This window comes from Chaetomium globosum, genomic scaffold (assembly GCF_000143365.1).
Source record: "Chaetomium globosum CBS 148.51 scaffold_2 genomic scaffold, whole genome shotgun sequence".
NCBI classification, from domain to species: Eukaryota; Fungi; Ascomycota; class Sordariomycetes; order Sordariales; family Chaetomiaceae; genus Chaetomium; species Chaetomium globosum.
The window spans coordinates 1,837,429-1,860,667 of NT_165977.1; the positions used below are offsets into that span (position 1 = coordinate 1,837,429).

The window sequence follows — 23,239 nt, forward strand, 5'->3', positions numbered from 1 at the left end:
AGTGAAAAAGACTTTGAAAAGGCGTGGACCCAGTTAAAAGAGTCGTTCTCTGATCAGCAGAGCATCGTTGCCTACCTTGAAGAGCGGTATATGCCGTACAAGGAGGGGTGGGCCGGGCCCTGGGTGTCCCGGTACCGCAACTTCGGCCAGCGTACCACGTCGCCCACGGAGTCTTCTCATCGGGAGTTGAAGGGATATCTCATTAGTGGTCTCTCCTCTCTCTTCAAAGTCCATGAAATCATTAAGGAGATGCTTCAAGCCAAGAAAGTTGCTTTCACGGAGAAGGTCGCAGCCCAAACGAACCGCCAGCGTTATGAATACACCGGGAGAAGTTTTGAGTGGCTGGGGGCCACAACTGGGGAGGTCTGCTACAAGGCGACCAACAAGGCGAACAAACAAAAGAAATGGGTAGTTGCCGCTGGATTAGGCCGGTCGCCACCACTCCCTCCTTGTTCAAGGCGCTTTACGCAGCAGTGGGGGCTTCCCTGCACCCACAAGCTACAGGAGAAGCTCAACGCGGAAGGAGTTCTCACGAAGGCCGATTTCGCCCCTTTTTGGTGGTTGGAGAGATCCCTGGAGGCAAGTACCCCTTTCTCTGCCTCAAAGAGCCAGACGTAATCACGGTCGTAAGGGACGGCCTCGCGGGACGGGGCCATTCGCAACGCCCTCCTCTTCGATGCCGGCAGCCGCATGGAGATCGGTTTCGTCCTCCGGGTTGAATCCCCGGGCAACGAAGCCGTCGGTTCGGCGCCAGGCCTCCGAATGGGAATCGGAGGACCTAGCCGAGGTAGAAGGACCTCCGGCGTCGAAACGAGGCCGGAATAACAAATCCAAAAGCTCGGCAGTGAAGGCCGTCCCGGCAACGGCCCCAATATCACGGCAGGAGGTGCAGCAACAGGAAGTCACGCAAGACAGCGCAGAGGACTGCATTCACGTGGCAGTCCGAGGGTCAGACTAACCTCGGCCTGGAAGCAACGGTCTTTATTCTCCTTTTCTCGCAGCAGAATTAAGAGTTTTGCGTATTTTCTTGAATCAAGGACTTCTTGGTATTCGTGCGTTCTGCTGGATGAAAATGGTGGCTTTTGGAGCGAAGTTCCATGATTTGTGTCCCAAAGTAGGGCTGCGAATCATGCAGCTCACCGCCTTCCCGTTTTGGCTGGCGCACGGACCATTACGCTTCAAATAGGAAAACGCTACCGTTCAAGGAGGAGAGCTCATATATAATCTGATAACGTTAACTTTTTTAATTTCTAATGGGATCTATAATATAGAAGAGATGCGGGGTCGAAGCGGAGTAGCAGAAGGGCATCGATGGAACAGAGGTTACGACTCATTTTATCTATTTCGTTACTTTGACCTCGGAAGGTGGGTGAGCCCTTTCGAGGAGATGGATCCACGGGGTAGCGGCAAGGCCGCAGCGGAGGTGCGGAGGTTTTCATCCAGCTTAGGCATGGTTTTTCCTACCGAGTTAATCGCTGAGGGACCGCATGTACTTAGTACCTAGCGTGATAAGAGAAATAATAATAATATAGAAGAGATATATTCCTCCCTTAAGTTACAAATCCTATTTATCCGCCTCTTCTATCTTAAGAACCCTAACTATAAAGAAGTTTTATACTAGTACTAGGATCGCTCTAAAACTACCCATAGCTTATCGTACCTTTTTAATTAGGTCTAATAAGGATCTATGGAAATTGTTACGGTTCTCATCAACAAGGTTGCACGAAGAGTGCAAGAGTGGGTGGCTGCGCAGGGTATGGGATATACCCTGCGCCAATGTGGGTCTGCGGAGCCCCACATGCCAATCGCCCACATGCCCCGTGCGCGGGGCAACCCTAACCCTATAGCTACATGTCACAGCTCTGCCTGTGACACTACCTCCCCCTTCAAAAAGGCCTCCTGGCCGCGAAATCCATCAAATCCTCCAAATCCTTCAAATCTGTAACAAAATTGAAGATCTCCATCTCCAATCAACTACTCAGACCCTCTCGCGCCCTCGCGCTTGCCCTGGTTGTCCTGCTTGCGCCAGCGCCAGCTCCGCGCTTCGCCGTATCCTCCGTCTCCTTCTCTTTGCCCTTCTTTGGCACCCATTGCGGTGGCCCCGGGAGCTCTGGATGGGCATCGTGGAACTCCCATATCTGGTCGTCGCAGCCTCGCAAGTCAGTCGCTGGTTGCCATGTCGGTTGATCGTGGCCGAGCCATTTGACGAGGTATTGCCATCTTCCATTGCTTGCCTTGCCGTAATCCAGAATGCGCTCGAACCTCCACTCCACGACGTCGTCGCCCTCGTCTGTGCGCGTGACCACACGACCCTCGTTGGCCCTCACGTGGCCCTCTGCCTCCTCCTGTCCCGGCAAGCCCTCCTTGCCCTCCTTCCGATGCGGCCGTACGCGTGACACGTGAAAGGTCGGGAAAATCTTCATATTCGCGGGTAGTTTGAGCGTCACCGCGTGTGACGATGCCTTCGTGACCTCGAATGGCCCTTCAAAACGGGGGGCGAGCTTCGCCATTGGTCTTCCGGTCTCGTAGTTCTGCATGTCGAGGAAAACCTTGTCGCCGACGCGGTATCGTGGCGCATCCTCTCGGTGGCGGTTGGCGTTCTCTTCGTAACGGTTCTGCGCCTGCCGCGCCAACGCCGTCACCATGTCAAGTATAGCCTTGAATCGGTCGGCGATCTCTGACGCGCGAAAAAACTCCCTGCGTTGCGACTCTGAGATGTTGGGGGGGGGTGGCTTGGTCGGCTCGACTCCCATTCGCGGGTTGAAGCCGTAGTTCGCGAAGAAAGGTGACACGCCCGTCGTCTCCGAGATCATGTTATTGCCCGCGAACTCTGCCAGCGGCAGCCAGTCTACCCAGTCATCCTGCGCCCAGTCGATGTACAGCCTCAAATACTGTTCCAATTCCGCGTTGATGCGCTCTGTTTGGCCATTCGTTTGCGGGTGGAACGCGGACGACGGCCTCAGCGTGACGGCCAGCCGTGCCGACAGCGCTCTCCAGAACGCTGACACGAACTGAGTGCCCCTGTCCGACACGATCGTCTCTGGTAGACCGTGGAGCGAGTAGACCTTCTCGATAAAGCGTTCCGCCAGCTCGTCGGCCTCCAGCGTAACCGTCGCGATAAAGTGTCGCATCTTCGTGAGCCGGTCCACCACCACCACGACATGCTTGTACTCCTTCCCGTGCCTCACGCAGGCGGGCAGTGGCGTGATATAATCTACTGAGATGTCCCGCCACGGCGCCAGCGGTAATGGCAGGGGCTTGAGGAACCCTGCCGGCTTCGTCCTCGGGGTCTTCGTGGTGTCGCAAAGCTTGCAGGCGTCGGTGAATGCCCTCGTCGCCACGGTCATTCCGGGCCACCAGTAGGCGCGGCTCATCAGATCTATCGTCTTCGTTCTTCCGGGGTGGCCGCCGGGCGCAGATGCGTGCATGCGGTGGATGAGTTGGAGATGTAGTTCGGCGTCGTCGGGGTCGACCATCAGCCTGTCGCGGTAATACACTCGGTCTCCCACCAGCCGGCACTCCGCAAATGGTATCCTCAAACGCTGCTTGACCTCTGTTGGCCATGCCCGTGCCACGCGTTGGCGCAGCGTGTCCACCACCTTCGTCATAAATGACGACTTCGAGTAGCTATCGGCGATGACATCGTCAACGTGGCGCGACGTATCGAGGGTAAGCAGCTTGAGGTCGTCAAACGTCTCGGGGTCGAAGTTCTCCAGTTTGATCAGGGGTCGTTTTCTGTTCTTCAGCCTGTCATCTTTGACATCCTTTGGCATATCCTCTGGCTTCCTGCTTAGCGCGTCGGCTCTGGCGTTGGCCGTGCCCGGTCGGTAAACGATCTGGAAATTGAATCGCGAGAGGAACTCTGACCAGCGCATGTGGCGTGGTGACAGCTGCTTGGTCGTAGTGAAGGTCTGGAGGTTCTTGTGGTCAGTGATGATTTTGAACGTCTGCGAGGCGCCCTCGAGCTCGGGGCGCCACTCCTCCAGAGCCTTTATAACCGCCAAGAGCTCCTTGTCGTAGATGTCGTAATTGCACTCGGCCGCCGAGTGCTTCGCTGAGAAATACGCCACGGGGTACAGCTCGCCATCGTCGCCTTCTTGCAACAGCGTGCCGCCCGCGGACCAGTCGGATGCGTCAACTTCCACCACTGCTGGCTTCTCCCAGTCGTAAATTCGTAACGCGGGCGCTGTGACGAAGCATCGCTTCAGCCGCTGGAACGCTTCTTCGCATTGCGGCGTCCAGTTCCAATCGACGGTTCGTTTCGTGAGCTCGTACAATGGCTTCGCCTCGCCGGCGAAATTGCGGATGAACCGTCGGTAGAAGTTGGCGAAGCCGAGGAACCGCTGTAGTTGCCTCCGCGTGGTGGGCGCATCCCATTCCGCGACTGCTTTCACCTTCTCTGGGTCCATTTCGATGCCTCCTGGCGTGATGATCAAGCCCAGGTATCTCGTCTTTTTCGTGTAGAACTCGCACTTGGAGATGTCGATCTGCAGGCCCGCGTCAATCAGCCGTTTGAGCACCTCCCGTACATGCTTGGTATGCTCTTCCAGGGTTCCCGAGTAGATCAGGATGTCGTCGAGGTACGCGGTGGCGTAGTCATCCAGTATATCGTACAGAGTGTCGTTTACGTAGTTCTGGAACGTCGCTGGCGCGCCCTGCAGCCCGAAAGGGGTTACCAGCGACTCGTACAGGCCGAACCTCGTGATGAACGCCGTCAGCCACTCGCATCCTTCCGCCACCCGCACGCGGTTGAATGCTGCGATCACGTCCAGTTTGGTGAAAAACTTCGCCTTGCAGATCGAATCCAGTGTCTCCCGGATCAGCGGAATGGGGTAACGGCTCTTCAGGGTGACGTTGTTGATACCCCGGTAGTCGACGCAAATTCTGATGCCGCCTCCTGGCTTCTGTGCCAGCAAGATCGGCGATGCCGCGGATGACTTTGACGGCCGAATGAAGCCCTTCGCCAGGTTGTCATCCAACCACCTCTTGAGGACGCGTAGCTCCATGGGTGACAGTGGCCGGTTCTTCGAATATGGGACTTTGTTCCCTGGAATTAGCTCAATTCTGTGGTCGTATGAGCGATGCGGGGGTAACACGTCTGCGTCACGCGCGAGGAACGCCTCTGCCAGGTCCTGGAACGTTGCTGGCAGTCGCTGTCTGACCTCCTCCAGCGACAGCGACTGTTGGTTCGACTTGTCGAAAAACTTGCGTGTGTCTTCTTCTGTGATCTTCTTGAGTGCTTCGTCGTCGTTCAACGCGTCGACAAAGTCGTGGAATTCCGCTGGCAGCGTTGCCTTCGCCTGCTCTGGCGTGCACGCACCGCTGAGGACATCCTTGAAGAACGCCTCTGGTAGCGCTGGCAGATGGATGTTCGGTTCCTGTTCCACTGCTCGCTCCAGCTCGGCCATCGATGTCCGCATCACCGTAACGCCCTGTTGCCCGCACAGCATCAGGAAGTTCGGCGCGCCCAACAGGCTGAGGTCCTCCCAGTCGACCTTCCCGCGCGGTGGCGGTGCGGCTGTCGGGCGCGATCGCTGCGGTTTCGCGGGTGGTCTTCTACTCCCCGCCCGCACATCGATCGGCTGCGGCGACTTTGGCGTGCGGTTGTCGATCAGTATCGCTCTGTATTCCGGAGGGGCGAACGTCCATCGTGGACCGCTCGGACCGATCGCCTCCCTGCGAGCCAGCACTCTCCTCCACTGGCGGATGCGACGTCTCTTGGCGTTGCCTTTGGCGCTCGCCAGCGCCTCGGGCGCCTTGTCATCATCGGTCGTGATGTCTTCGGGCGCGATTTCGTCGATGGTCCTGGTGTCTTCGACCACCGTGTCGTCCCCATCTTCCTCGGCGTCCTCCACTGTTGTATGGAAACGGCGCCTCCCGAAGCACTGCTCCCCGCAGTTTGCGAAGTCCAGCTGCAGGGTGCTCCAATGGATCTGCGGGTCGTGCTTTGCGAGCCATGGAAAACCCAGGATAACTGGATTATCCTGCGCCAGCGTCGTGACGAACAGACTGATGGTCTCCCGATGATCGCCCACCCACAGTTGAAGCATCGTGTCGAACTCAATCCATGTCGACAGCTCGCCGTTCGCCAGGTAGAGAGGTTTCTTCCTCCTCAGTCTGGTCATGGGCAGTCGGTTGCGTGTTGCGAAAGCGAAGTCCACGAACCCCATACCCGTACATCCTGAATCGACCAAGGCCACACATTCAATCTTGCGCTCGTCTGTTACCAAATAGGAAGAAAGTAGAATCGATTTGTCACTGCTCCCCAGCGCACTGAGGGTTAATCTATTACTACTCCATTCTTCTTCCCATACCCACAGACGGTCATCCCTCTGTAAGCGACTGTCTACAGAGGGTTGGCATTTCCCTGGTCGCCCTGGTACCAAGCCGAGTAATCGGTGTTGGTGTTGTCGGGGACCTCGCCCACCACGAAGCCCGGGGTCGAGACGTCTTGGTACTGTCTCCGGTTGGCGAGCTCTTGGTCCATGAAACGCACGCGTGCGCCGCCGCCGCGGGGGCGCTGCTGGTTCCCGCCGTAACCACCGCCGCGGTTGCCGTCGGCGCGGTTCTGGCCCTGGCCCTGATTGTATTGGCCTTGGTTCTGGTTGGCGTAGCTTTGCTGGTTGTTGGCCTGGTAGCCGCCGTTGTAGCCACCGTTGTCGTAACATTGGTAACCATCGTTGCCGCCTTGATAATTGCCGCCCTGGTAATTGCCTCGGCCCTGTTGGTTACCACCGCGGCCGCCGCCGTTGCCGCCGTTGTTGCCGCCGCCACGGCTGTTGTTGTCGCCCTTGCTGGGGCATCTGGACGAGATGTGACCGTGTTGGCCGCATCGGAAGCAGAGACCCTGCGAGATCCGGCGTCTCTTCTCCTGCTCAGTCATCCCATAGACCTTCATACCATCGACGTCCATGGCATCGGGGCCCTTGTCCTTCTTGGCGCCGCGGTCGTCGTTGCCATTGCCGCCGCTGCCGTAGCCTTGGAGCTTACGACGATATGCCTCGCCCTCCAAATTGACGGCGAGCTTCTGTGCCAGCTCCACCCAGCCAGCCCAGTCATCACGTTGCGGCTGGTTAACTTGGACGACAAGCGCGTCGCGGAGGCGTTGCGAAAGCTTATTTTTAAACTCCCGAACCTTGGTGGCCTCATCCCACTCGCAGATGTCGGTGAGGTTTGCGAACTCGGTAAGGAAATCCGAGAATACGACGTACTTGTCTTTCTGAACAAGGTCGGTGAGCTTGTTCTCTGCGTCGGCAACAATGTCATGCGTTGCATACTTCTTCGACAGGGCTGTGATGAAGTCCTGGCCTGTTTTCCACTGCCAGGTGGTGTCGTCGGTCGGGTTCCTCAGGACGTTCGTCACGCCGTTCATGACTGAGGCGTAAGCCATGCCAGACAGCATTGACTTGGCGTACAGGATTTTCTGGAGCTCTGTCTTGAACTCATTGGAGCGCATGTACCACCTCGTGGTGATCGAGTTACTCCAGGTGTTAAACTGGACTGTTCTTTTCGACGTGTTGGTCTCCTCGCCGTTGAACGTCGCGGGGTGGGGCAGGCTGATGTCCTTCCAGGTCGTGTCATCCTCGGTGTCGGCGGCGCGCAGGCGAACGCGTTCCTGCAGGCCTCTGTATTTCTCGGTCGTCTGCTGGAGCTCGTCGATAAGACCGACGTTCTCGGCCGCCAAGCGGTCGGCTCTCTCCGCCACTGCGTTCCCCTCCCTCTGCATGTTCTCGATCGTCTCCTTCTGATTGCCGATCCTCTCGTTGAGCTGGCCCATGTGCTGCTTCATCTCCTCCTCCTTCATCTCCTTAACCTTCAGCATGTCTTCCATTATCGACATGAACGCGAGGGCCGACGGCTGAGTGTCGCCGGCCACCTGCAGCGCTTTCTCCAAAACGACTGGGTACTCGCATGTCTGGAAGAAGTGGCTGAGGCGCTGGGTGTTCTGATTCTTGGCGAATGCCTCCGCGAGGCTCTGTCGAATATCCATCGGGGTATCCATCGTATCGTAATCGGTGTCCAACCGGACTGGTCTTGGCGATGCACGCCTTGTCTTGATGTCGGTAAATTACCCGATTTGTCGGTTGACCCGCACTGCGCGATGGTCGAATTGTCGGTCGGTCGGGATGTCGAAAGTCGATCAATTTGATCGCTGGAAAATCGTTCTGAATCGTTGCAATTTCTGTATCTCAATGGAAATGTCGTTTCGATGAAGACAATTCGATCGTGGTTGCGCGCGCGAGTTGAAGGTGCAACCTACTGTTACGGTTCTCATCAACAAGGTTGCACGAAGAGTGCAAGAGTGGGTGGCTGCGCAGGGTATGGGATATACCCTGCGCCAATGTGGGTCTGCGGAGCCCCACATGCCAATCGCCCACATGCCCCGTGCGCGGGGCAACCCTAACCCTATAGCTACATGTCACAGCTCTGCCTGTGACAGAAATAAATTTTATACTTATAAGGCTATATGTCACAGACTTTGCCTGTGACTGCCATGTTGTATTCGTAGCTAGGGTTAGGGTCATACCACCCTGCATGGTCAGTGCTTTGTAGCCGGGGCTGTATTTTGGACGGCCCTGCCTGCCCCACGGTTGCAATCCTTCGCGCAACCACTTCAATACCATCGCATACCTAAGGTCGAGTCCCATCACATTTACTTCCACTTAAATTATAGTTATATAAATAGTAATATTATGGAGGTTAACTATGATACTATTATTAGAGTATTAGGGCCACAGGGCCTCCGGGCACAAGTCAGGGAGCAGGAGGGTTTAAAAGAAGCATTCAACTGGTTGGTCGAGGAGCTACAGAGGATAGCTGAAGTGGCCACCCCTCGGAAGAAGGCCAACAGAGGCCACGGCTCGCCGTGGTGGTCAGTGGAGGTCCAGGAGGCCCAGGGAGAGGCAAGGAGAGCCGAAAGGGAGTGCAAGGCAGCCCCGTCGGAGCACAACAAAGAAAGACTTAACCAAGGTCTACGGGCCCTCGCGGCCACCATCAACAAAGAGAAAACGAAGACCTGGAGGACAACAATGCAGAAAGCCACCCACAAAACCGACCTGCTATGGAGCCTAGAACGCTGGGCCCGTTGCAGAAGCTTCGCCCCCCCAGATCCCCCGAAACTACCCGCTCTCACAGGGCCCCCCGGAGGCCAGGACCTCTCCACCCAGAAGGAGAAGGCGGAGGCCTTAGCACGCCGGTTCTACCCTAACCCAGAAGCTGACCTTTCTGATATAGAGGACCCGGACCTGCTAGAACAGTGGGTTCCGAAGTTCAATATAGAGGAAAAGGTTACAGTGGGTGATGTTAGGGCAGTCCTTTCGAAGATTAGTCCTTGGAAGGCTCCAGGCGAGGACCACTTACCTATAGGCCTTCTTAAGGCCTGTGGGCGCCCACTGTTCAAGGTGCTAGCGGTTCTCACGGAGGCGTGTTTCCGGATCGGATGGTTTCCAGAAATATTCAAGAGAGCCAAAACAGTTGTCCTACAAAAGCCCGGAAAAGAGCCGAGTACCTACCGAACTCCAGGAGGTTACAGGCCTATAGCCCTCCTACCTACAGTTGGGAAGGTCATAGAAGCACTGGTAGCAGAGAGGATTACTAGTGCTGCAGAGGCCTACGGCCTACTACCAGCGGAGCAGATGGGAAACCGAGAGCACAGGTCAACAGAGGTAGCGATTCGGCTAGTCGTAGCCCAAGTCCAGGAGGCCTGGCGGCAGAAAGCAACCGCCTCCCTTCTACAGTTGGATATCTCAGGGGCATTCGACACCGTCAACCACACCCGGCTACTAGCCACTCTTCGGCTACAGGGTTACCCACAGTGGGTGGTTCTGTGGGTGAAGGCGTGGTTAAGTAACAGAGTTGCGATCCTCCACTTCGACGGCCAGAAAACAGAGGACATCCCAGTCATAGCGGGAGTCCCCCAGGGCTCACCACTATCCCCGATCCTATTTATCCTCTACATTGCCTCCCTATATCAGGCCCTGAAAACAGCCCATCCACTGGTTAGCATAGTAGGGTTCGCAGACGACACAAACCTACTGGCCTTTGGAAAGAACCCAGACGCCAATACACAGCAACTGGAAAAAGCTTGGAAGACCTGCTTGCAGTGGGCTGGTACCCGGGGGATGGCGTTTGCAGCTCAAAAGTGCGAATTAATTCACTTCAACAAAGGTCGGAGACAGTGGGAGAACCCGGTGGCCCTGGCCCACCCAGGGGCTAGTGGCTACAGCACAGTTAAGCCAGTGGAATCGGCTCGGTTTCTAGGAGTCTGGCTGGACTGGAAGCTGTCATGGAGGGCGCACCATCAAGCTGTGGAACGGAAACTCAAAACCCAAGATTTCGCCTTATCGAGGATTGCAGCAAAGACGTGGGGCCCGAGCCTATCCAGGGCTCGGGAGGTCTACGTAAAGTGCATCCGCAGTGCCATAGCTTACGGAGCCTCCAGCTTCCACCAACCAACAGCTCCAAGAGCTACAGGGCCGAAGGGGCCTGCAAAGGTCTTGTCAAAAGCTCAGAACAGGAGCCTTCGAATAGTAGTAGGGGCATACAAGTCAGCTCCTATTCGGTGCTTAGAAACAGAGGCCTGGGTGCCACCGCTAGACCTATATCTCAACAAGCGGCTGGCCGACTTCGAGGGCCGGCTACAGAAGCAGGCCCTACAGTCAGGGGCTGGGCCGGAGGCTGAGAGAATAACCACGGGGCATCTAATCACTGAGGCCTGCAATAAGGTCTACCGAAGGTTCAACAAGAGGAGGAAAACCCGAGGCCGGAGGCCCCGTCAGGGCCCGCAGAGTCCCACGCCCCACTGAACTAGCCGCTAGTGTAGTGGCCCAGTGGGTTAACTACAAATGGAAGATCGGGGGGAAGGATAGGGGGTCGAATACCAAGGAGGTGGTCGAACTGGCCTGGCAGGCCCGGTGGGAACAACAGAGAGCTGGTCAACAAAGTACTACTCGACAGAGGGTATTAAACAGGAGGATAGCCGACGAAGACCCCCCAGCCCTCTTGTTTACCGACAAAGCTCTGATGAGACACACGAAGGTCTTACAAAGGCGCAGAGCTCCCTCCTTTCCCAGGCCCGTATCGGGGATATAGGCCTCCGGGACTACCTGTTCAGGGTGAAAGTCCCGGAGGTCCGCACCCCCTATTGCGAGTGCGGGAGAGGCAGGGAGACGGTGGAGCACTTGGTGGCTTGGTGCCCCGACCCGCCGTTACAAAGGCCGTGGGACGGCAGAGAGATTCGGTCACATCGGGACCTACAAACCGTATTACGGGGAGTAGGTGCCCGGAGCAGAAGATTTGTTAGGAAGGTCCTTGGCTGGCTGATGGACTCTGGCCGGCTACTGGAGTATAGGCTGGCCAGAAGGCTGGAGCTAGAAACAGTGGATGGGGAGGGCTAGAGGGCCCGGAGGCCGGCAAAGGGCCTCCTTTCTTTTGCAGTATGACGGATTCATAGATTGTTGTCTCAAAGTGGTAGACAGAGGTTTTTATCCGGCCTATACGGCACGGTTTCCTTTGTAAATAGCAGTAGAAGGACCGGCGCGCCCCAGGGCATATCGGTGTAGGAAATAATAATAATAAATCTTGAAGAAGAGGTATTAAAATATAGGATACTACTACTATATAATAGCTTAAATAGTTAGAAGGTTTAGAGTATAGGATCTAAGTTGTAGAATTTATGTAGTTTTTCTTCTAGGATACCAGAACTTATAATAGTTACTAGATAACGTAATCCGTCACCTTCTGGGACACACCACCTTGTGAGACACTTTTCTGCCCCACACCCCACCATGTCGACTTCGGATGCACCTCACAACACAAAGGAGAGTCTATTCGGAATACATTCTATATAATTCGAGTCCTTATTTACAAGGCATTTTCTGGCGTTGTGCTCGATTGAGCCACAAATACTCCACTTCGGCTGCGCACGCTTTCGTGCCTTTGGCGCAGTCGTGTCCGATGGCCCCACCTCTCCTTCTTCGACCTCTCGACGAGCTTCCTGGCTTTCTTGACCCTTCTGGCGAGCATTCTGGGAGGCCTCGATGTGTGTCATCCCTTCTCCAATCGTCATAGTCCCTCCTGCCTGAATGAAAGCTCGGCGTGCCCGCTTTCTTTTTTGTCGACCATTTTCAGCTCGAAGTCGCCAGTTCTCTTCCTGCAAAAGAGTAGCGTTGTGCATCGACATCTGGCAACCCTTGATGATTTTCTGAAGCGCCTGATCTGTTGGGCCTGTCTCTCTCTGGCGTTTTCTCTGGAGAGAGTCAAGTTCGACGATGTTTACGGGCGTTTTGAGAGGCAGACTTGGCGGTTGGATAGGGGTAGGAGGGGAACTCGGTGTCCGTATCCTGGTTTGTAGCCGACAAAGAACCTGAGTTGGATCGAAAGGCAAGAGCCCTGCAGCTCTAAAGCCGCTTGCAATGCTCTTTGTATTGAATATCTTTTTCCGAGCTTCGAGAAACAGTTCGAGGAATCGCGGTTTGTCAAACTTTGACAAGGTCGCCGTACGTTCGCTTCAGCACAGCGAAACAGCTGACGTCAAGAGGCTGGAGGTGTTGCGACGAGTGCGGAGGCATGCACTCTGTAAGGATCCGAGGTTCAGTACAGAATTTGTCGAATTCAGGCGTCGAATGACTTCCATGACCATCGAGAATAAGAAGCCGATATCGACCAACAGTTCGGTTTCGAGTTTGTGGCTCGAAGACCTCTCGAAGCCACTCGAAAGTAAGCTGATCGGTTGTCCAGCCGTTATCGCTAACACCAATCCGCCATGTCTTCGGCAAGAGTGAGTCTTCGTACCACGTTGAAATGTTGACTTTCCCTTCGAAGATAATCAATGGATCAAGTGCCCAACCAGTTGCGTTGATGCATTCAATGACTGTCATCCACTCTCGGTTCCCTGGCTGAATAACAACATGTCGGTTCCGTCGGTCAGACCGAGTAACCACTTTAGATGTACTTGCAACACCCATCTGGAAGCCGGTCTCGTCAAAGTTGTAGATATCCACGTCGAGAACTCCGTACTCGTTGATCGTCTTTTGCACCCGTGCAAACCACGCTGAAATATTCTCTGGGTCTTTGCATAAGGCTCGCTGATAGTCATACTTTCTTGAAAGCTTCATCTTCAAATGGGGATGCCGATCAAGAAGCCGATGAACCCAGTTCTCGCCAACAGTCATTGCAGGGACCGGAGTAGTTGCGATAGACGCGTCGAGCAAGTTTCCACGCTCGCGGAGAAGAAGATCGGCCATTTGTCGAATGTAGCTGATCGTTGGCGACATACCACGGTCGTCCAGTGAATCGATCCATTTAATCAAGGCTGCTTCTTCAGTTGGGTGTAGCTTTCGGTTCTTGACTTGTGCTTGTTGACGCGTAGCACCACCTTTGACGCGTTCTTGGGGAGTCGCCCTTGGTACATCAAATGCAGCTTTGCGAATGCTTTGGGTTTCGCCTGAACGCAAGGCCTCGACCGCTAGTTGGATCCGTTCTTCGTGCTACAGAGGCTTTGGCATTTTGCCGGGTACGATGGCATGGTAAGGTGCATCCAGAGTGGACGTGGTGGGCTGCGGGGCTGGAACGTGGCCAGAAAGGTGGTGTGGCCGGAAAGGTGATAGATTACGTTAGATACTATACCAATCCTTAGTTAAACTTTTAGTAAGCATTATAGAAGTCTACTTGCTCTGACGGAGAATGCGCCCGGTGCCCAAGGTTAGGGTTGGATGCGCATTCCCGGTAATCCTCTGCAGTGGTCTGTGCGCACACCACACTCATTCCGCGAGCCATCCACAGGCTGTATTTTAATCTTTTCTCTCTCTTTTCCTTAGCTTTCGATTAACGGAATAAAGTGGTACTTGCAGTGCCTTTGTGCCCCACAACCCCTATCACTCATCTCTCACACTTGATATTATATAATACATATATTAAAGCTAATAAATGCGATAAGTTACTTTACCTTTGGTAGCTAGTATACAAGGTATAGGGATAACATGAAAATCTTAGAAAGAAACCTTATAATAATATCAAGAAAAAGAGGAGGACTTAAACTCTATGGGAAGAATCGGTAGAGGAACCAATAACATTAAAAGTAGTTTTTAAACCACTATAGAAAATATAAACCCTAAAAACTACTATTACTACTAGCTATTGATCTTTGAATTATTATTATTTCTCTTACCACGCTAGGTATTAAGTACATGCGGTCCCTCAGCAATTAACTCGGTAGGAAAAACCATGCCTAAGCTGGATGAAAACCTCCGCACCTCCGCTGCGGCCTCGCCGCTACCCCGTGGATCCATCTCCTCGAAAGGGCTCACCCACCTTCCGAGGTCAAAGTAACGAAATAGATAAAATGAGTTGTAACCTCTGTTCCATCGGTGCCCCTCTGCTACTCCGCTTCGGCCCCGTGCTACTCCGCTTCGGCCCCGCCGCGGGCCTCCTCGTTGTTCTCATTTTCCAGCTCTACCGCCAGCCGGAACTCGTTCAGCCTCCCCAGCCCAAGTACCCACCCCACCACTATGGCAGCCTTCTCCACGTCATCTAGCCACTCCAGTAGCTCTGCGCCGTCGTCTGGCCAGGGCTGAGGTTTAGCTGCGGCTCCGTGGCATTCCAGTACGTATTGATCTTTATAGGTAGTAATGTAACTATTATAAACCTATCTTGATTAGAGGGAGGCTGATATATACACCTAGTCTAGTCGGTATGGGTTTTTCATCCGGCCCGCGAGGGCATGGTTTTCCTGCACAGTAAATAGCAGAGGGTCCGGCACGCCTTAGGGCATAGCGGAGTATGATTAATAATATATAAACCTAGTTTAGAAGATCCTAAATTAGGTTTTATCCTGTCCGGAGGACAGTATTGTTCTGAAACTTTTTCGTTAATTACTAATCTGTAACTATGGGAAATTGATAAGGAATTGCGGAGCTTTTTTGAACCTTTTCCAACAAGCGGATAAGCCTTGCTCCACCACTGCGCCCCACTTCCCGCAGCACCCCACACCGTCGCTCTCCCAACGCAGCAAAGGTGTGCCGGCGCTGTCGCGTCGAGAAAAATATCGACCAGTTTTACGATCGTCGTGGCAATGGCAGGCTTGTGTTAAACTGCCTGGAGTGCCGGGATCGGCTTGCGGGAGCTGTAAGTTCAACATCGTGATACCTTTCCGTTTTGTGTAGCTAACCTACAACAGAGAGCTGCATCGACGGCCGCCATCTCAGCTATGAGCGCGATCGGACGTGGTGAGAGCGCTGCCCTCTCTCTGCCCGACCCAGTACATCTTGCACCGCGGCAAAACCTCACCCATCGGGTACTTGCCAGTATGTACCATGAGGGTGGACGTCTGGATACGGACACGCCGGAGATGGCGGCTGCTCGCGGCCAGGTTTCAGCCATCCGGCGACAGCATCGCGTCCAGCGCCGTCAGGGCGAAGAGCCCTCCCAGACCCCCACCATGAGTGGTCTGCTTCGTCAACAACAGCCGGCGGATGCCGAGGATGGCCCCGCCTCTGCCCAGCAGAGGGATGATGCACCGAGCGCCGTGAGAGACGACGAGGACAATCCGCAGGCCACCCAACCACAGCTCCCCCGCGTTGGGCGGATTCCTGCACGCCATCGTCCCCCTCCCAGTTCCCCGCCACGGTCTCATGGTCGTCAGCGTGGACGGCCACGACTTTCACGCAACCTGGTTGGCCGACCTCGTGGTCATCGCTCCGCTGCGGTACCCCCCCGCGACGAGTCTCCACCCCGCCAATTCGACGAACCGGGCCCCCGATTCACAGGCGGCGACCAGGAGACGCCACTTTTGGCCGAAGACATTGCAGTTAAGAGAGAGTTAGACGAGGCACTTGCTGCAGAGACGATGCAGCGATGCCTTCGTTGCAAGGAGCGATGATGGTTTGACGTCAAGCTCATGGCGGATGGTGTTTGCAAGCGCTGTCATGACAAAGATGACAAGAAGCGGCAGGACGAACCTTTTCTCCTCTCCGCAGAGAACAAGCTTGATTTTGGTGCCGTCCCACCCGAGTTGCCCCAACTAGAGCCGCTGGAGGAGCTTTGCATTGCGCGTGTGCACGTCAGCGTCAATGTCTTCACGGTATACGATGCTTCGCTGCGAGAGAGTGTACTAGCTAATCAGCGTCAGGTTCGTGGGCAGCAATACAAGTATCGCGGGCATGTTGTACACTTTTTGCGCGACGTGGGCAAGGTGTACTCAGAGCTTCCCTTGCTGCCCAAGGATTTGGACATTGTCATCCTCCGACCGCGTGGATCCGAAGCGGTCGAACAGATGGATCGACAATTCCGCAACCGCTTCCGAGTCCGCCGAGCAGCAGTCGAGACATGGCTCAGATTCCTCGCCAACAACCACCTTGGCTACAGAAATTTCACCTGGAACTACGACAACCTCTCCCAGTTGCCAGAGGACGGTGACGTCTTTGACCAGCTGAATATCCACGAGGTCGCCGAGTCTGGAGGTTTGCCTGCAGATTCTGGCCCTGTTGAAGAACCGGAAGAGGACAGAGAGGTTGTTGACGAAGCCGCAGTGCCCAATATGCTAATCCATGGTTCGGAATTGAACCAGCTTCAAGGGCGAGTCAATGATAGGGCTACTGAGGTCAATGAGCAAGTGCCCCTAGAGTCAGTCGACCCCCAGGCTGCTCACCAGCTGCAGATGCCTTCCATCCGGCGCACTCCTCTCGATGAGTTCAACCGAAAGCATGCGCTGCTCTCTCTCGCCTGTCCGACCCTGTTTCCTCGGGGAGTTGCGGATTTTGTCGAGCCCAGGCAGCGCAAGATCTCCTGCCAGGATTACATCCAGCATGCCATGAAATGGGAGGATGGCCGATTTGCCAAACACCACAGCTTCCGATTTATCGCGCTAAACACTCTGATGAGGCAGCAGGCGAGGGGTCATAGCCGATTCTACGTCAGCAAGAACCACCGAACGCCTCTTACGAAGGAGGCGCTGCAGGAGGCGCTTGCCGATCCGGACACGCCAGAGGCCCAGGCCATCTTCAACCGGATCTCTCGCTATGCTAGTGTCATCAAAGGCACACGTCCCTTTTAGTACCGCCGACGTCGCGAGTGCGAGTCTTTTGCGCACTGTCTTGGTGTCCCCTCTGCTTTCATCACACTGAGCCCAGCCGACCTGCACTGGCAGAGCCTCTACCAGCACATGCCCGAGTACGAGGAGTGGAAGGCGCTTGATGAGCCGAGACGCATGGCCAAGTCCCGCCGGCTGTTGCGGGAGACCCCGCATATCGCGGCCTGGCACTTCCACTCGCGGAACTCGCTTTGCAGGAAGATTGTGCTGAAGAAAAAGTTCAATGTGCCCGACTTTTGGTACCGGTACGAGTGGCAAGGCCGCGGCAGTAGTCATTCTCCTGGGCTCTACTGGTTCCATGGGAGCCCTCCTCATATGGCAACCCCCGAGGCGAGAGAGCGCTTCGCAAGGATCTGGGGATATCACGTTACAGCAGTCAGTCCGCAGCAAGAGCAGGGCGCTGACGAGGGTAACCCTCTGTCTGTTGACCCTCTGGAGACGCCCGTTACCTGGGAGTGGCTGAACAGAATCGTCAACCGCTGTCAGCGACACCATTGCTCGTCGACCTACTGTCTGCGGGTGACGAAGGAAGATGCCCAACGGGCCAGAGAGGCGGCCGGGGAGATTGTCGGTGAAGAACGGCCGGCGCCAGAGCCCACGTGTCGGTTTCTCTTCCCCCGGCCTGTACGGGGGGCGGCCGAGGTCATCGAGATGGCCGGAAAGGGCTGGTGGTCGTTCGAAGCCGAGCGCAACGATACCCACCTGAACCAGTACAACCCACTTCTCTCTCTTTGCTGGCTGGCCAATACGGACTGCTCACCCTGCACGAGTGCGGAGGCTGTTATCAACCATGCTGCGAAGTATTGCAGCAAGTCCGAGACCCAGACCAGCACATATGCGCAGATTGCCCAGAGTATCCTTCCCCCACATATCAGACAACAACCCGATGATTTCTTTTGTGTCAAAGATGATGAATAAACTAATCGGAGAGAGGGACTACTCTGCGCAGGAGATCTGTCATATCCTCCTGGGACTCCCTCTGCAAGAGGACAGCCGAGTGGTGCAGAGCGTTGACTGTAGGCCCCGCGAGAGACACGCTCGTGCAATTGACATCACGGCGGATGGCGATATTGAAGAGTCTCGGACAGTCTACGAGAAGTATCTCCGACGGCCCGATCATATGGAGGATGTCTCCTACTTCGAGTTCCTACAAAATTGGAATTTCAAGGCGCGGAATCCGGTGAGATGGGCGATTTGGCAGGCTCCCGCACTGCCCAGGGTGTTGTACTATTACCCCCGGTACAAGCCAGTTCGCTCACATCAGCAGTACTCCGACTTCTGCCGGGTCAAGCTGCTGCTCAGCCATCCCCACCGCCAGACGGAAGATCTGTCCCAGGTTGATGATCGACAGTTCGACAACCACGCATCTGCCTATCGCTACTGCCTTGAGCATCACGACCACCCGGACGACCACTACGGCACGGTTGACGAGCCTGATCCGTCTCCAGATGAGGAGTTTGAGCCAGAGGGGGACGCCGGGGACATTACCCTTGTGGACTGGCAGGAGGTAGCGCGGTTGGTCCCCGACATTGAGCTTCCCGATGAACGGGCCGACTTGCTTGGCCGCCGGGACCTGGATGTCAACCACGACTGGGCGCGACACATCGGCCGCTATTACCACGAGGCGTTTACTACTGGAAGCTACTAGGTGCAGCTTCGCGGAGGGACTCCAGGCAATTACGACGTGGAAGATATGCCTCTTGCAGCCCGTGATACGCTGAACACACAGCAGCGTCAGGTATACGACACGATCATGCGCCACTTCAGGGCGAAGAACGAGAACCGTCGGCCTCCGCCCCTCCGGCTGCAGATCGATGGAGGAGGTGGGACTGGCAAGTCGTATATGGTGAAGGTGATATCTTCTCACCTTCAGGCCAAGGCGGCTTTCTATGGCCGGCCCTCCCCCATCGTCAGAGCAGCTCCGACGGGCGTGGCGAGCAACCAGATCGGGGGACAGACTCTGCATTCCCTTCTGCGGCTCCCCGTCGACGGCAATTACCGCTCGCTCTCCGAGACCCCGACGACCCTCAACGCCTTGCAGCGGCGGTTCAGGGGCATCCACTACCTCGTGATTGACGAGAAGAGCATGCTCGGCCTCAAGACCCTCGCGTGGATCGATCAGCGCCTACGAGAGGTGTTCCTGGAGAATCGCGACGAGCTCTTCGGCGGCCTCAGCGTCATCCTGATCGGGGACTTCTTCCAGCTTCCCCCTGTTCTGAACAAGCCGCTGTACCCAACGCGCGACGACCTGAAGGATATCGAGATGGTCGGGCGCAACGCGTACCTCTCGTTCGACAAGTCCGTGTTCCTGACCACAATACAGCGGCAGCAGGGCGAAGACCAGGCTCCTTTCCGGCGGGCCTTGGAAGAACTGCGAATGGCTGATGTGTCGGTACCCTCCTGGGAGCTCCTTTCTTCGAGGTGTTCTGTCAAGCTCTCACCCGAGGAGGTTGACAGCTTTGCTGATGCGCTTCGCATCTATCCCACCAAGACCCAGGTTGTCGAGTACAACCACCAACACATGCTTGGCCTGGACAGCCCCGCCATTCAGGTCGAGGCAAAGCACGAGGGTGTTGGTGCGGAGAAGGTTGAATCCTCAAATGCCGGCAACTTGGCCAAGCGCTTGCCCTTGTGTGTTGGTTGCAGGATGATGCTGACGCGGAATTTGTGGGCCGACGTCGGGCTCGTCAACGGCGCACAGGGGACAGTCTACGACATATCCTGAAAAGAAGGTGCCGACGTGCTGCGAGACCCGCCCGAGGTCATCATGGTGGCCTTCGATGACTACGACGGCCCGGCCTTCACGATGCCGAACGGGGAGCCGCTCCGTAGTGGAGGGAAACTGGCTGTTCCCATTCTCCGAGTGCGGCAGGAATTCATGATCGGCGCCAACTCATGTTCGAGAGAGCGGTTCCCGCTGTGGGTCAGCTATGCGATCACCGTCCACAAGTCACAGGGCATCATCCTGGACAAGGTCGTCTGCGATATCTCTGCGCCAGAGTTTGCTTCTGGCCTCTCCTACGTGGCCGTCTCGCGGGTGAAGACACCCGGCGGGCTGATGTTTGAGCGGCCCTTCGACCGCAGCAGGATCTACCGCGAGACACCATCTGTCACGAATATGCCAACAGGAGGGACCTCGGGTCGCGGGACGCCCCGAGGCAATCATTAAAAGGACCAATCAGGGAGCCAGGAAGGTGATCGAGGTGATCAGTGAGCTCAGTCGCCAAGCCGAGACTGAGCACACTGAGCACCAGGTAAAGATCACCAATCAGGATAACAATAGCTCGACAGTGATCAGTGAGCTCAGTTGCCAAGGGCAGACTGAGCACACTGAGCACCCTGGAATTAGCTAGGTATATAGTCACTCGTTCTGGAGAGCTCTGGGGGTTCTCCAGTTAGCAATCACAACTACAGTTCGCTACAAGCTCGAAAGCCTACTGCTGAGACAAGTCTTTGTTGTGCACCCTTTGGCTGCACCGAACCTAAGCACCCTTGCAAGATTACCTTTGACCGAAGCTGAACCCTAACAGGACGGGGCCCTGGAGTAGGTTCGTCACACCATCACGAGCGATGGGGTTGAAGTTGTCCGATCACGCTACCAGGCAACTGCAGGCGTTAGATGCTGTGGCGGGGGAGGTTCCCTCAGAGTCTAATTGATTTGTAAGTAGCGAGGACGTGAGTGTAGAGACGTAACGTGAGTGGCAGAATAGAAACGATTAGTAGCTATAGTTAAGTGTAAGAAGACGGCTCAAGTAGATGGAGTTGTTGGCCGACGGACAGATATTGGCGCTTCGTCTGTCCCGTAATCAACCCTAACCCCGATTGTCCTCCGGAGAGGGATAGGAAAATTGCCAGTGTGACGGCAGCTGCCGTCGGAGTGCACTGTGACTCCACTTGGTTGGGCACGTGACCACACGCGCTGGCATTTAACTCCTGTATCGCGAGAGCTCTTCCAGCTTCTCTTCCTTTTCTCCCCATCTTGCAATTAGCAGAATAGAGTCTCATCGGCAGTGCCCTCGCGCCTCGCCTAAATGTCCCTCGTCGCTCACATGCTAGCTCTTTTTAGTTGAAATGCCGTTGAATGCCAAGTCGGTCGTTCACTGACCGCCCCACCCACCATGTGGGGCATGGAATGAGTTTCTCCTTGCCGCCTGCTCCTTGCTATCTTTGGCTTGCTCACCACCAGGCGCATTTAGACACCCCTGATAATGCCAGATAAGACGCTGAAGGTTGTCACCTATGCTGCCGGTGCGTCTCTAGCGGCAATCACCCTCGTTTATGTTTTCGCACCGACGTATTTCCTTGATGGCGACGCTTCGACCTCCGGCAGCGCCGCGCTCTTAACGCGAAAAAAAGGCGTTGTCGGGCTCTCAAACCCTGCGAACGACTGTTTTATCAACTCGGTACTCCAGGCTCTCGCGGGCCTTGGTGATCTTCGACTTTATCTGATACGAGAAATACATCGCCGCAGCCTTGACGACCAATCTGTATACGCCCGGCTCGTCCCAGCCGACATATTGGCGCAGATCGAGCATGAAAAGGCCCTGCCGCGTTTCGGCAAGGATATACCGAATTGGAAGCTAGACGGATTGCAGAGAGGCAGCGTCACCAGGGGCCTAAAGGAAATTTTGGATGCGTTAAACGAACGACCGATTCACAAAAAAACCATCTCCGCCGCACGCTTCGTGAAGGTTCTGGAGGAGGCTTTCCGGCAGCGTATTAGCCGGCAGCAGCAAGACGCCCAGGAGTTCTTGCAGGTAGTGGCCGAGAGACTCTGTGATGAATACCATGCGGGACGCAGGGCGCGGTGGCTCGCCAGACACGCGGCAACTCTAGATGGTGAGCCATCCATAACGCGGGCAGTCGTCGCTGAGATATTGGACGCCGGGATGCCTCAGTTACCTGACCCTGCACCCCTGACAGGAGGCTTTCTGCCGGTTCTGGAGTCATCCGCTGGGGCGTCTAAGAACGAGGTGGAACGTGACATTGGTCAAGAAGAAGGTACGGACACCGAAGAAGAAGAAGGATTCTCTTTGGAAGGCAGGTTCGAGTCACAGATCCAGTGTTTAACTCTGCGGGTTTAAACCTCGGCCGACGGTCTCCACCTTCTGCACACTGACCCTCAATGTGCCTCGGGTTTCATCTCACGACATTGGGCGCATGTTTTGACGACATGTTCAAAACTGAGTACATCGATGACTTCAGGTGTGAAAAATGCCGCCTTCTGCACGCGTTGTCTATCGTTGAGTCAGATGCGCAGCGGCCCTCATCGGAGACAGTGCGGGCGAAAGCCCAGGCAGCGGTGGAAAAGCTGAGGCACGCCATCGAAACAGATCCGGAGAAACCGCCAGAGGACGTCCAACTTCCCGACTTGCGATCCGCCCCTAAACGCAGGATCACGCGTCACATCCGTCTGACTGACTTCCCCAAGGTCCTGGCTATCCATCTGTCAAGGTCCATCTTCGACGCGGGCTATTCATCGCAGAAGAACTCGGCCAAGGTCGCATTCCCGGAACAGTTGCCGTTGGGTGGTTTGCTTCAGCAACGAAAATACAAGCTCCTCGGTGTCGTGACGCACAAAGGAAGCCATCACAGCGGGCACTACGAGTCCTTCCGGCGCCAGAACATATACCCACCCTTTTCTAATCCGAACACGTTCCAGGCGTCGGAGGCGTACAGTAGGAGACCCAGTCCAGCGCCAACGCCTCGGCTCGAGGCCGATGGCCAGCTATCTGAGATACCTACCGTTCCAGCTTCAGCTCAGGAGATCTCGGCCAACGGAACCAACGTCGATGTACCCCCTTTTCCGGACCCAGGCGCGGCAGCGGCAGGGAGCTCCCGCAGTTCGTTTTCTGATAACTTGCGTAGCAAGGAACAGCCCGCCGAGACGCGAGATCATCCAGCGCCAGCGCCTCCCGGGCGCCATGCGCTGGCTGAGAAATCCAAGTCACGGAAGCAGCAGGCCCGCTGGTGGCGGATCAGCGACGAAAAGATCAAAGAAGCCAGTACTCGTGACGTGCTAAACATGCAACGCGAGGTGTATTTGCTTTTCTACGAGATTGAACGACAGCCTCCTCTGTGAGGAACAAACTAGATCTAGACCATGTACACAAGAATATATAGAGTTTTGATAAGGATGTTCCCCCTAGCATC

The 23,239-nt window shown here is 55.5% G+C and overlaps 5 protein-coding genes across 5 annotated transcripts; 4 read left to right on the forward strand and 1 right to left on the reverse strand.

Annotated features, from left to right (window-relative positions):
- Nucleotides 1–1,970: 1,970 nt before the first annotated feature.
- Nucleotides 1,971–8,002, reverse strand: CHGG_02707 (uncharacterized protein; the record flags this gene model as incomplete). The annotated part of the gene is made up of 2 exons (XM_001229222.1): nt 1,971–6,117; nt 6,351–8,002. The coding sequence occupies 2 exons, from the start codon at nt 8,000–8,002 to the stop codon at nt 1,971–1,973; spliced, it is 5,799 nt and encodes a 1,932-aa protein (XP_001229223.1).
- Nucleotides 8,003–8,693: 691 nt separating this feature from the next.
- CHGG_02708 (uncharacterized protein) lies at nt 8,694–11,396 on the forward strand (the record flags this gene model as incomplete). Its single annotated transcript, XM_001229223.1, has 2 exons — nt 8,694–10,735; nt 11,018–11,396. 2 exons carry the CDS (start codon nt 8,694–8,696, stop codon nt 11,394–11,396), a joined length of 2,421 nt encoding a protein of 806 aa, XP_001229224.1.
- Nucleotides 11,397–12,269: 873 nt separating this feature from the next.
- CHGG_02709 (uncharacterized protein) lies at nt 12,270–13,055 on the forward strand (the record flags this gene model as incomplete). Its single annotated transcript, XM_001229224.1, has 3 exons — nt 12,270–12,344; nt 12,513–12,717; nt 12,823–13,055. The coding sequence occupies 3 exons, from the start codon at nt 12,270–12,272 to the stop codon at nt 13,053–13,055; spliced, it is 513 nt and encodes a 170-aa protein (XP_001229225.1).
- A 1,168-nt stretch (nt 13,056–14,223) lies between these two features.
- Nucleotides 14,224–20,255, forward strand: CHGG_02710 (uncharacterized protein; the record flags this gene model as incomplete). The annotated part of the gene is made up of 8 exons (XM_001229225.1): nt 14,224–14,324; nt 14,658–14,689; nt 15,162–15,860; nt 15,975–16,909; nt 17,051–17,866; nt 17,994–18,665; nt 18,735–19,725; nt 19,816–20,255. 8 exons carry the CDS (start codon nt 14,224–14,226, stop codon nt 20,253–20,255), a joined length of 4,686 nt encoding a protein of 1,561 aa, XP_001229226.1.
- Nucleotides 20,256–21,294: 1,039 nt separating this feature from the next.
- CHGG_02711 (uncharacterized protein) lies at nt 21,295–23,168 on the forward strand (the record flags this gene model as incomplete). The annotated part of the gene is made up of 2 exons (XM_001229226.1): nt 21,295–22,130; nt 22,292–23,168. The coding sequence occupies 2 exons, from the start codon at nt 21,295–21,297 to the stop codon at nt 23,166–23,168; spliced, it is 1,713 nt and encodes a 570-aa protein (XP_001229227.1).
- Nucleotides 23,169–23,239: the final 71 nt, after the last annotated feature.